Source organism: Trachypithecus francoisi, unplaced genomic scaffold, assembly GCF_009764315.1.
Source record: "Trachypithecus francoisi isolate TF-2019V2 unplaced genomic scaffold, Tfra_2.0 Lachesis_group10, whole genome shotgun sequence".
Lineage (NCBI taxonomy): Eukaryota > Metazoa > Chordata > Mammalia > Primates > Cercopithecidae > Trachypithecus > Trachypithecus francoisi.
The window spans coordinates 13,672,258-13,685,666 of record NW_022681455.1 but is presented as its reverse complement, the minus strand read 5'-3'; the positions used below and the strand labels follow the sequence as shown (position 1 = coordinate 13,685,666).

General features: G+C 43.0%; 2 protein-coding genes and 1 long non-coding RNA gene across 7 annotated transcripts in view; 2 read left to right on the top strand and 1 right to left on the bottom strand.

The window, feature by feature from the left end:
* SIRT5 (sirtuin 5) overlaps window positions 1–10,340 on the bottom strand; it is a 40,328-nt gene extending 29,988 nt beyond the window's left edge. Inside the window, exon 1 of one of the 5 annotated variants that reach the window (XM_033216265.1) lies at window positions 10,215–10,340. The gene's annotated coding sequence lies outside the window, so the exon portion shown is untranslated. The other 4 variants (XM_033216263.1, XM_033216267.1, XM_033216266.1 and 1 more) reach the window with 4 other exon arrangements.
* On the top strand, window positions 86–1,812 carry LOC117088305 (translation machinery-associated protein 7-like). Its single transcript, XM_033219481.1, has 2 exons — window positions 86–143; window positions 1,385–1,812. Exons 1-2 carry the CDS (start codon window positions 86–88, stop codon window positions 1,648–1,650), a joined length of 324 nt encoding a protein of 107 aa, XP_033075372.1. The 3' UTR covers window positions 1,651–1,812.
* Window positions 9,885–13,097, top strand: LOC117086742. The gene is made up of 2 exons (XR_004438557.1): window positions 9,885–10,316; window positions 12,358–13,097. It is a non-coding gene; the product is annotated as an uncharacterized LOC117086742 (long non-coding RNA).
* The last annotated feature ends 312 nt before the right edge of the window (window positions 13,098–13,409 follow it).

Sequence of the window (13,409 nt, the reverse complement as noted above, 5' to 3'; positions counted from 1 at the left end):
CTGCTGAATCAGAAACTCTGGGGGTGAACCCCATCATCTATTTCCAGGTGATTCTAGTAACCACTCAAGTTTGAGGACCACTAAAATGTACAAGAAAGGGTTAGATGTGAGAATTCATTTGAAAACTTGCTGCTTTTCAAAAGGTATGAAGCCAGGTGCAGTGGCTCACGCCTATAATCCCACCACTTTGGGAGGCCGAGGTGGGTGGATCACCTGAGGTCAGGAGTTCGAGACCAGCCTGACCAACATGGTGAAACCTTGTCTCTACTAAATACAAAATATTAGCTGAGAGTGGTGGTGCATGCCTGTAATCCCTGCTACTCGGAAACTGAGGCAGGAGAACTGCTTGAACCCCGGAGGCAGAGGTTGCAGTGAGCCGAGATTATACCATTGCACTTCAGCGTGGGCAACAAGAGTGAAAACTCCATTTCAAAAAAAAAAAAAAAGTATGAAAACCACCACTAGTCTCTTAACTTGTGGTCAAAGTACAGTTTCTTTCTTTTATTTCAGACAGGGTCTCGCTCCGTCACCCAGGCTGGAATGCAGTGGTGTGCAGTGGCGTGATCACGGCCCACCACAGCCTTGACTTCCTGGGCTCCAGCGATCCTTCCACTCCAGCCTCCCCAGTAGCTGGGACAACAGGCACACGCCACCATGCCCAGCTAATTTTTGTATTTTTGGTAGAGACAGGGTTTCACCATGTTGGCCAGGCCGGTCTTCATCTCCTGAGCTCAAGCCATATACCCACCTAGGCCTCCCAAAGTGCTGGGATTACAAGCATGAGCCACCGCGCCCAGTCCAAAGTACAGTTTCTATGAGAATGTAATTTCTAACTGAGAACTAAACTCTGAAGGGAAGAAGTGTACTGTGACAATAGTATTAAGATGACATTGTGTCAAAGAAACTCCTGGATCTTAAGGCACATTCAGTAAATCTTTGTCTATACCTGAGGAATGTTATAAAAGGAAAACAAACACAGAGAAAGACAACATTTGGAACAATGACACTGATTATCCAACAAAACTGTGGGAGCAGAAAATATAACAGTGGTTGGCAGAAAGGGGAAGAGTGAATAAAAAGGGGCATGTAAGAATTTTTTTTTTTTTTTTTTGGTGGGAGGCAATGGTATTGTTATATATATCTTGATTATGGTGTTAGTTACATGATTCTATCTGTCAAAACTCATAGAACTCAATACTAGCAAAGGGTTAATTTTATTAGACACAAATTTTACTTAAAAATAATGAGTGTAGAGCTTCAGTTTTAGGAAATGAGTTCAGGGGATAAGCTGTACAACAATGTGGTTGTACTGAACTGTACCCTTAATAATGATTAGAATGCTACATTTTGTTACATGTGTTTTACCACAATTGTATTTTGTAAGATAAAAGCAAGGGGATAAAAGAATATACCTTAACTCTGGTGGCAGGGTCTGGGGAAGGGGCGGCAGGCGCCACGTCCGGCCACAAAGGTGGCAAGAAGAAGACCCTGAAACAGCCCAACAAGCAGGTCAAGGAGACGGACGAGGAAGATAAGGCCTTCAAGCAGAAACAAAAAGAGGAGCAGAAGAAAGTCGAGGAGCTAAAAGCGAAGGCTGCAGGGAAGGGGCCCTTGGCCACGGGTGGAATTAAGAAATCTGGCAAAAAATAAGCTGTTCCTTGTGCCTGAGGAGATGGTGACCCTTTATTTCATCCGTATTTAAACATCTGTATTCCCTGCCATAACATCTTTTGCCACCTATAGCTGGAATTAAGTGTTGTCTTCGGGCTGTTGTACATTTAAGAATAAACTTTTGTTAAAAAAAAAAAAAAAACTTTAACTTTCTTGCATTTGCTGTTAAAAAAAAAGAATTCACAAAAAATTAGTAAAAAGAATTGAGTATAGGGTGGCAAACGCTATGTAAGATTAGAACTGAGCAAGGATTTTCAATATACGTGTTTATATATTGTTTGGATTGTCAATGCCTTCCAGTCCAAGGAACACACTTGTACTCTCGAGCAAGTTGCAACAGAGAGAACACGCCATGAAGAACTGCAGCATCTGTTAGGAACTTGGAATGGATTGATCAGAGGATTTGGGCTTGTGTTGGATCATGTTGGGGAGAGATTCACGGAAGTGGGGCTTTGTTCTGGACTGGATGCTGTAATGGATCTTATCTAAAAGGTGGAAGGAATGAAGTGAGGCTAAAGCTGTGAGTGGCCAAGAAGCAGGAGTCCCTCACGTTAGCAGCACGGGAGGATGTTTTGTCATTTTTGTGGCTTCAACAATGTTCTAGTTTCTGCCCGCTCAGACGCGATTACTGAGCGGCCTTGTTCTTGTCTTGACCCATCGTGGTCGGTGTGGCCCTGTCTGACACTGATGCTCTGTGACATGGTTTATGTTCAACAGAACACCAAGGCCTATCAGACAGTGCCAGGCCCAAGACTAGAAGCAAACCCAATGTCCATCAAATTTATAAATAGGTAAACAAAGTGTGGTTTATCCATGCCATGAAGACTCTTCAGCAATAAGAACAAATTGCTAATACATTCAACAGCATGAATGAATCTTTAAAAGTGTTATGCAATAATAACTCTATAGTAGGAAAGCTGGCAGCTACCACCTTAACCAAGTGATCAAAGTTAACATCACCAGTAACAAGACATGGTGACTCCACCTACCTCCTCATATGATGCAATGAGAAGGGCAAAGCATCCCCTGTGTGGCATTCATGACTGCAATTTAGTTATAAGAAAATACCAAACTCAAGCTGAGGGGCGTTCTACACACTGTACAGCAAAACTGGCCAATACTCTTCAGAAAAGTATCGAAGTTTTAAAAGAACAGAACTGGAGATCTGTCCCAAGTCCTAATGAGACATGACAAGTAAATGTTACATGGGATCCTCGGTTGGATTCAAGACCTGAAAAGGGACATTTGTAGGACCAATGGCGAAATGTGAATGAAGCCTGTAAATCAGTTACTAGTGCTGTATATGTAAATGTCTAGGTGTAATACTTGTCCTGGTTTAGATCATTGCACTCTAGTTAGGTAAGATGTGGACATTACAGGAAATTGGGTAAATGGTATATGAGAACTCTGTGTACCATTTTTGCAACACTTCTGTAAGCCTAAAACTATTTCAAAATAAAATTGCTTAACAACAAGAAAAAAAAGGGCCAGCCATGGTGGCTCACACCTGTAAGTCCAGGACTTTGGGAGGTTGAAGCAGGAGGATCACTTGAGCCCAGAGTTCGAGACCAGCCTGGGCAACAAAGTGAGACCCTGTCTCTACAAAAGAGTAGCCGGCATGGCAGTGCATGTCTATGGTCCCAGCTACTCATGAGGCTAAGGTAGGAGGATCACTTGAGCCCAGAAGGTTGAGGCTGCAGTGAGCCATGTACTCCCTGCCTGGATGAGTGAGACCCTTTCAAAGAAAGGAGAGAAGGCCAGAGCGAGAAGCACGAGTGAGGGAGAAAGAAAGAAAGAGAAAAAGAGAGGAAGAAACAGAGGGAGAGGGAGAGGGAAAGAGAGAGAGAGAAAAGCATTATGCTAAGTGAAAGAAGCCAGATACAAAAGGCTACATAGTTCTGAGACCATTTGTAAGACATTTTGAAAAGGCAAAACTGTTGGTACAGAAATCACATCAGTGGTTTCCAGGGACAGGGGTTGGGGGAGTGAAGGGGAGCAGAGAAATTTTTAGAGCAATGGAAAATTCTACTATATTTTTGTGATTTTTTTCAACACTCATAGAATTGTATAATAAAAAGGGTGAATTTTATAGTGTCTGAGGAGTAATATGATAAATCTCACCTACAAATAAGCAAGCAAGTCAACACATTTTCAATGTATCCTGTCTCTTCTGCAATCAAAAAGACTGCAGAAGAAGATTGACACTGTAAAGAGAACAGGTTAGAGAAACATGGTGTAGTGTCTCCAGAACCACCTCAGGCGACAGGGCTGTCTGGCTGCCTAAAGTCATTTCTGCAGGGAAGGCAGGCAGACTGGCTGCTAGAGGGAAGTGAACAGACTCATGGACCCCAGCAGTCACTCTGGTGAGCAGCTCCGAGACTCAGTGACAACGGTGACATCCAACCAACATGAATATCACCCCAGTGCTTGATTTAAAAAAAGCTTGGGGAAAATGGATTGCCATGACCTTCAACTAGCATGGGCACGATAAACTTTTGACAAACTTCAATTTACCTGGAAAACTCAGTAAGGAACAAATGAGGTGTTACTATAGTTTGTGGGGTTTTTGTTAAAATCTGGAAAAACTTAAATATATACAAAAAGAAACACTGTAGTATAGGGAACCCTTATATTCTCATCACCCAGCTTCAGTAATTAGGGGCATGAAGTTTTAAAAATATATTTACAGATGACAATTACTAAACTTGCATGTCTTGAAAAGTGTGAAGATTAAAACTCTGAGTACTGCCTAACCGTAACTAAAAGCTTCTAATATGCTGTGTGAAGTTACTTAGGCTATCATCATGAGCTTAATACATATCTTTAATTATTTCTCCCAAAGATGAATATGGTTGTCTCCACTGCTGCTTTCTAATATATTTGATTCTGGAGATATCAATATAATACAGACTTCTAATTTGATCCAGAAAATTATTTTCTTCTTCTGTAGGTTTTTTTATTTTAAATATTAGAAAACATTACCACTTACTGTAAAAGAATTTTTAAAAAGCTACTGAATAAACTGTCATTTTTTAAATCAGGCATGAAGGTAGGATTGTAAAAGTCATTAAGAATTTAAAAGAAATTAAGAGCAATGACGCTGGAATTATTCCCAAGATCATAAATGTTCATAAAACTATTTTCTTAGTCTTTATTTGTGACTACAAAGTATTTTAAGACTAGACTAAAAGTCTAAATACATTTTAGTATTTGCTACTAAATAGTCTTTTTAAGATACTACTACAAAGTCTTTATTGAAAACATCCTTTGTGCCAACATGTATCTGCTTTTCTAGGGGGTCAGGGCAGGCAGTGGTTCTAGTTTCTACAAGGTTACAACCCTGTTCAAATTTAGAAGCAATGTCAGAGGGTGACGGGGCACCACTGTAAGAGTTAGAGGAGAGAGGACTCAGGTTATCCAGCCCACTAGCCTCAGGGGTGTAAACTACTCTGGGTGAAGACTCCTGCCTTGATTTTATCTTCCAGGTGGGAAAAGAGGCCTTAGGGGAGGAAATAAACTCATTGATCAGTCATTGGGAGCTTTCTGGGTGCTAGGCAGGTTCTTATAAACTGACATTAATCCAAGTAATGTCATTTAATGATGCCTTTTCATGAAATCTGTAACTCACCTAACAGATTTTTTTTTAAAGCCTGTATGTTCTCTGTGAAAAAGGGGGACACCCTATCAATTCTGAAAGACAGAAGTGAAACATTATATCAGAAATTTGAGGGAAAAAAATTTACAGAAAACTCAGGACCTGACGGCTTCACTGATGACCTGAATTCTACCAAATATTTAAAGAAGAACTAATATCAATTCTTTTCAAACTCTTCTAAAAAACTAAAGAGAAGGAAATACTTCTTTTTTTTTTTTTTTTTTTTTCTGAGACGGAGTCTCGCTCTGTCGCCCAGGCTGGAGTGCAGTGGCTGCATCTCAGCTCACTGCAAGCTCCGCCTCCCGGGTTCAGGCCATTCTCCTGCCTCAGCCTCCCCAGTAGCTGGGACTACAGGCGCCCGCCACCTCGCCCGGCTAATTTTTTGTATTTTTAGTAGAGACGGGGTTTCACCGTGTTAGCCAGGATGGTCTGGATCTCCTGACCTCGTGATCCGCCCGTCTCGGCCTCCCAAAGTGCTGGGATTACAGGCTTGAGCCACCGCGCCCGGCCGTGGAAATACTTCTAAACTCATTTTAGGAGGCCAGTATTACCCTGATACCAAAGCCAGAGAAGCACGTTACAAGAAGAAAAACTACAGACCAATATCCCTGATGAACACAGATGCAAAAATCCTCAACAAAATACTAACAAACTGAATTCACTGACACATTAAAAGGATCATTCATCATGATTGAGATTTATCCCTGGAATGCAAAGATGGCTCAACATACACAAGTCAATAAATGAGATATACCATATTAACAAAATGGAGGACAAAAACTGTATCATCACCTCAACAGATGCAGTAAAAGCATGTGACAAAATTCAACATCCTTTCATAATAAAAACTCTCAATAAAATAAGTATAGGAAGAAAGTACTGTGACACAGTAAGACCAAATATGACAAACTCACAGCTAAATCATACTCAACAGTAAAAAGTTGAATGCTTTTCCTCTAAGATCAGGAACAAGACAATGATGCTCACTCTCACAATGTCTATTCAGTGTAGTACTAGATGTCCCAGCCAGAGCAATTATGCAAGGAAAGGAAATGAGTCATCCAGATAGGAAGGGAAGAATTTTTCTATATATAAGTTTTCTATATATAAGATAGATATGTATATAAAATATAGATATATAATATCTATATATTAGATATATATAACATAAGATATATATAATATAAGGTGTATATAAGATATACAGAGAGATATATAGGGATATATAAAATATATAATACATAGAGACATAGATGTATAAGATATATGAGATTTCTATATTTAAGACCATGTTATCAGCATGATCCCTGTTTGATGATAATATGATTTTATATATGGAATACCCTAAAGATCCAACCAAAAAAAACTGTTAGAACTAATAAACAAATTCAGGGAAGTTGCAGGATACAAAATCAACATATAAAAATCAATGGTGTTTCTATACACTAACAACAAACTATATGAAAAAGAAAATAAGAAAACAATTTCATTTATAATAGCATTAAAAAAAAAAAAACTTCAGATAAATTTAACCAAAGAGGTATAAGACCTGTACACTGAAAACTATAAAACACTGATGTGAGAAAAGAGACACAAATAAATGTAAAGGTATCCATGTTCATGGATTAGAAAAATTAATGGTTGTTAAAATGTCCACAGTGGCCGGGCGCGGTGGCTCAAGCCTGTAATCCCAGCACTTTGGGAGGCCGAGACGGGCGGATCACGAGGTCAGGAGATAGAGACCATCCTGGCTAACACGGTGAAACCCCGTCTCTACTAAAAATACAAAAACTAGCCGGGCGAGGTGGCGGGCGCCTGTAGTCCCAGCTACTCGGGAGGCTGAGGCAGGAGAATGGCGTAAACCCGGGAGGCGGAGCTTGCAGTGAGCTGAGATCTGGCCACTGCACTCCAGTCTGGGCGACAGAGCGAGACTCCGCCTCAAAAAAAAAAAAAAAATGTCCACAGTACCCAAAGCAATCTACAGATTCAATGTAATCTCTAGCAAAATTCCAATATTTTTCACAGAAATAGAAAAAACAATCCTAAAGTTCATATGGAATTGCAAAAGACCTTAAATAGCCAAAGCAGTCTTGAGCAAAAGGAACAAAGCCAAAGACATCACACTCCCTAATCTCAAAATATATTATAGGGCTATAGTAATCAAAACTGCATGGCACTGGCATAAAAATGGGCACATCAACCAGTGAAATAGGATAGAAAGCCCAGAAATAAGCCCAAGTATTTACAGTCAATTGATTTTTTACACAGGTGCTAAGAACACACAATGGGGAAAGGAAAGTCTCTTTAATAAATGGTATCAGGAAAACTGAATATCCACATGATGGATAACAAAATTGAATCCTTATCTCACACCATATACAAAAATCAAGTCAAAATTGATTAAAGTCTCAAACATAAGACCTGAAACTGTAAAACTAATAGAAGACAACATAGGTGAAAACTTCGTATTAGTTTGGGCAATGATTTCTTGGAGAGGACCCCAAAAGCAACAAAAGCAAAAATAGACACGTGGGATTGCATTAAGCTAAAAAGCCTCTGCACAGCAAAGAAAATAATTAACAGACTAAAGAGACAATCCACAGACTGGGAGAAAATATTTGCAAACCATGCATCTGATAAGGGGCTCGTATCTAAAATACATTAAGAAACTCCATACCAAAACAAAACAAAACGATTAACCCAGTTAAAAAATGGACAAAGGACCTGAACAGGTATTCCTCAAAAGAAGACATATGAATGGTCAACAAATACATGAAAAATGCTCAACATCGCTAATCACCAGGGAAATGCAAGTTAAATCACACTGAGCTACCACCTCACGCTTGTTAGAATGGCTATTATAAAAAAGATGAAAGACAACAAGTGTTGTCCAGAACGTGGAGAAAAGGGAAGCCTGGTACACTGTTGGTGGAATGTAAATTAGTACAGCCATTTTGGAAAACAGTATGGAGGCTCCTCAAAAATCTAAAAATAGAATTACCATATGACCCAGAAATCCTACTTCTGGGTATATATACAAAGGAATTGAAATCAGTATGTTGAAGAGATATCTGCATTCCTGTGTTCTTTTCAGCATTATTCACAATAACCAAGATATAGAAGCAACTAAGTATCCATCAACTGAGGACGGGATAAAGAAAATGTGGCACATATATACAATGGAATACTATACAGTCTTAAAACAGAAGGCAATTCTGTCATTTGCAACAACATGGATGAACCTGGAGGACATTAGGCCAAGTAAAATTAGCCAGGCACAGAAGGATAAATAGTATATGATCTCAATTATATACTTGGGGTCTAATAAAGTTGAACTCATAGAAGCAGAGTAGAATGATGGTTACCAGGTGCCTGGGGGAGGGCAGATGGAGAAGGGAGGGATGTTGGTCAAAGGATACAAAGTTTTAGTTAGATAAGAGGACTAAGTTTTAGCGATCTACAGCATAGCATAGTGACCACGGTTGATGACGTATTGTGTATTTCCAGGAGAGTAGATTTTCACCACAAAAAATAAGTAGGTGAGGTGATGGATATGTCAATTAGCTTGATTTAATCTTTCTACAAATGTATACGTATATCAAAACATTACATTGTATATATAAATTTGTCAATAATTACATATATACTTATATATTTATTTATATAAAACATAATACATGCTAAGTATAATGCAATGAACTGCAAAAAGTTGTACAGGCTCCGAATAAATACTTTTTGAACGCCTATGAGCTAAATAAATGCAATACATCAGTCCCAGGTGTCTCTACTAGGGGGCCCCACTCCCTCCCGTTCCATCATCTGCTTTCCTCAAGGTCGTCTCCACCCTCCTAATTGTTGACAGCCGGCCTCTGACCCAGTTCATCACTTTCCCGGGTTTCCGGGTGCCACCCTCTTCAGGTTTTCCTCCTACCCCTCCAGCTCTGCCCCTCTGGATCTCCCATCTTCCCAGCGCTCCAGACTGCATGCGGCCTCCCCGCCCCCTGTGTCCAAGAGGCAGCTTCCACTCCACGCGGGCAAGCCTGAGCTCCAGAGCCGTCCTGAAGCCGCCTAGTCCCGAACCACTGGGGCACCATCCTCCCGGCTGCTACTCGGGCCCACGGACTAGGCCCTGAGCCTTCCCTTCCCGTACGCCCCATAGCCAAGCTGCTCAGCAGATCCTGATTGCTCGACTTTCAAACTACGTCCGGAATCCTACCCCTCTCCACGCCCACTGCCTCCACCCCGGCCACCTTCCTCGGCCAAACTGGCTGCCGCAGTGACCAGGGTGACCTTTCTGAAAAGGGAGGCTCTGTTCGGAGCCCTCGTGGAGCTCCCCAGCACAGCGGCCTCCCAGGCCCACCCGCTCGGGTGGGATTACTTTCCAACTCCGTTTCCTGCCCCCTCCCTGATCTCCAGCCGCAACGACCCCCACGCAGAGCCCGGAAGACCTTGGGCCCCGCACGTGCTGCCGGCCCGCTAATAGCTCGGGGTCCCCCTGGAGCGCGCCTTCCAGGCTTTCTCCTAGAGGCGCTGTGTCCCGACCGCGCTCCCGACCTGAGCCACGGCTCACCTGGGGCAGCTCGCGCCCCCGAAGACAGTCTCCCACGCCCCGCCCCCCGGGGTGCCTCCCTCCCAGCTCTCCGTACCCACCCACCATCCCCCACATCCAGTCCTTCAACCGCTACCCAGTCACCAGCCCAGGACCGCAGGGCAGAGGCCGGGCCGCGCATGCGCACCGCGGACCAGCGCTACCTCCCCTCTCCAGCCCGCGGCCGGCCCTGGGCGGTTCGCGCAGCCCCGCAAGAGCAGTGCTCGGTCGGGACCCAGGAGTTGGAGCCAGAGTCGGAGAGGCCGCGGATACCCGGGCCTGGCGCGGGCAAGGACGCACCTGCGGGAGGCGGGCGCGGCGGCTGGAGAGAAGGCCGCGGGGCGGAGCGGCTTAGCGTTCTGCTCGGCTGCAGCGGCCCCTGCCGGAGACCCGGGCTCCGGGGTTGTTTTTATAATTGAAGGATTGTCTGTTGTTCTTTATTTGGGGTGGGGGTGGGGGTGGGAATGGGAGTAGGGGTAGGGGGCGGCGGGTCGGGAGAGGCGCGGTGACTTTCTTCGTCTTTGTCAGCTTCCAGGGTTCATTCCACTGCCCAAATATGTAGTGAGTTACTACCGGCTTTGCTTCCTCCTTCAGCAAACAGCTGGATCACACAACTTCAGGACAGAGGATTTTAAGTGTTGGGGTCATTTGCCCTGAAACGATTTCAAATGATGGTGAATTGGTTCCCAGGCCAGCCCACCTAATCTCGAACGCAATGATGAGTGCGCTCTGACTGCTGAGCTGAGAGACCCGGTGACTCACGTGGCTCCGCAGGTCCCCGTTGCCTTAAAATCGGAGTCTTTCCTTTTCTTGGATTCGGGCTTACCACCAGCACGACTTGGCAGAGTGGAATTGCTTGCGGGCATGTCAGTGGACCAGAAAGGGAAGTAAGTGGTCTGAGAACTTGGGGGCCAAAAATGTTACATTAACATTTTTTGCCTGCCTAAAATCTCAGCCACTTTCCACAGTTTGGCTGGAAATTCAGCCCATATTGAAGCCCCTCTCACTCCTGCAGGTGTTACCAGCAACTCAGGGGTTTATGGAGTAACGAAATTGAGGAAGGCCTCACATCCCGCTACTTTTTTTTTCCCCTAACGTGTATGGTGCTTACTCTGAGCCAGACACTTTTAAGAACTTCACATTATTAACCAATTTAAATCATACCCACCACCTGATGAAATAGGTACCGTTGTCCCCACTTTATGGGTGGGGAAACTGAGGGCCAGGGAGGTCAAGTAACTGCTCGAAGTAGTAGTGTTAACTAGGGCAGTCCTGGAGAAATCGCTCAGAGGGCAAACCTGAGAGTTCATTGTTTTCTTAAACAGTAGACAGCTGAAAATGCTCATCGTTTCTTTCTTTTTTTTTTGTTTTATTTATTTATTTATTTTTTATTATACTTTAAGTTCTAGGGTACATGTGCACAACATGCAGGTTTGTTACATATGTATACATGTGCCATGTTGGTGTACTGCACCCATTAACTCGTCATTTACATTAGGTATATCTCCTAATGCTATCCCTCCCCCTCCACCCCAAAACAGGTCCCAGTGTGTGATGTTCCCCTTCCTGTATCCAAGTGATCTCATTGTTCAATTCCTACCTATGAGTGAGAACATGGGGTGTTTGGTTTTCTGTTCTTGTGATAGTTTGCTGAGAATGATGGTTTCCAGCTGCATCCATGTCCCTACAAAGGACATGAACTCATCCTTTTTTATGGCTGCATAGTATTCCATGGTGTATATGTGCCACATTTTCTTAATCCAGTCTGTCATTGATGGACATTTGGGTTGGTTCCAAGTCTTTGCTATTGTGAATAGTGCTGCAATAAACATACGTGTGCATGTGTCTTTATAGCAGCATGATTTATAATCCTTTGAGTGTACACCCAGTAATGGGATGGCTGGGTCAAATGGTATTTCTAGTTCTAGATCCTTGAGGAATCGCCACACTGTCTTCCACAATGGTTGAACTAGGCTCATTGTTTCTTAAACCGTTTTGTTTCTTTGTTATTCGTTTGTTTTTTCCTAGTCTCTTTATCTATAGGTAACCTAGCTTAAAAGAACTGCGGTTGGCCCGGGAGCTTCACTGCCCTTTGCCAAGTACCAGAGAAAGATAAGGCCTACTAGGAACCAGAGAAAACCAGAACCAGCCACCCCTTGTTATTTTTAGATCATTAATACATCATTATATGCTCAACTCCCGACCCATAGAAGAGAATCGCCGCCATTTTCTGACAGTGCATTGTATGAAGAGGCATGTTTATGAAATGCACCTGTGCATCTAGAGTTCCTCCCAGATATGCTTGCATACCTCCACACTCCACATCTAATGCCTTCCAATTTCCCAGCTTCCCAAAGCTCTGGAAGAAGGGGGTCTTTAAAGTGAAAGTTGACTCCTTCTCCATTCCTGGCGAGGAATGAAACCCGCTTGCCTTTTTTTTCAGGTTGGTGTTCTTTCTTCGCAACCAAGACAGAGTAGGAAAAGAATGCAATTTACCAGTAACAGTAGAGATGGGATTTGAATCTAAGTGCTTTGACTTCAAAGACAAGGTTCCAAGCTGCTACACATACCTCTTCTTATTAAAGTGTATTCCATTTCTTTTGTGCTTTCATATTAACCATTGTGAATTAATCCTTTCAGTTGGAAGAAGAGGGAGACAGCGTCCGTTACTGCCAACTTTCATGGTCCACAGGCCCAATATGTAGCCTTCACCACCCACAGGTTCTGCCACTTCTGGGGCATTGTATTCCATCAAGATCCAGGCACCTGCCATCCATGTACCAGCCCTGGAACTCATCCCTTCTCCCAGGCTTGGAAACACCAACTCTCCCTGACCAGTGTCGAGCCACTTCCTCATCTTGATACATCAGCCACTCTCCTTTCCATCTTTCAGGCAACTCCAGCTTCATTTCTTGATGGCCTTGCCCTTCTGAAAAAAAGGCTGTTCCCTTTTCCCAGAATGACTTTTCCTACTCCCTCCACAGTAACTCCCCTCATCCTTCCAGTCTCAATTCATTTGTCCCTTGGTGGGGCAGGGGGGCGGGTAGCCTTCTTAAACCCTCCTCCCTCCCAACTAGGTAAGGTCCCTTGTCTCTAATATAAGCTCCTGTAGCACTATGGCACTTACCCCAGTTGAGATTTTAAATGTATTTCCGTGTATTTGATTCAAGTTTCTCTCCTCCACCAGGCTGTGTAGGTGGCTTCTTGTTTTATTTTGCTCCCCGTGGTATTCCCAGCACCTCAGGATCCCTTACAGTAGATGCTGAATTAGTAAATACATATTAAATAAATGAATGAACAATCTTACAGGAAAAGCAGCCTCAAACTCAGAAGATAATGACTTGGCTATCTTTACTAAAATTTAAGAGGCAAATGACCTTTTCTTTCTTTCTGCTGACAAGTCTGTCTATAGCAGCACAAAACAAAAAATAAACAAGATAGAGTTCATTGATAACTCCATCCTATTTATAGAGGTTTTCCTGGGACAGGTGAGTA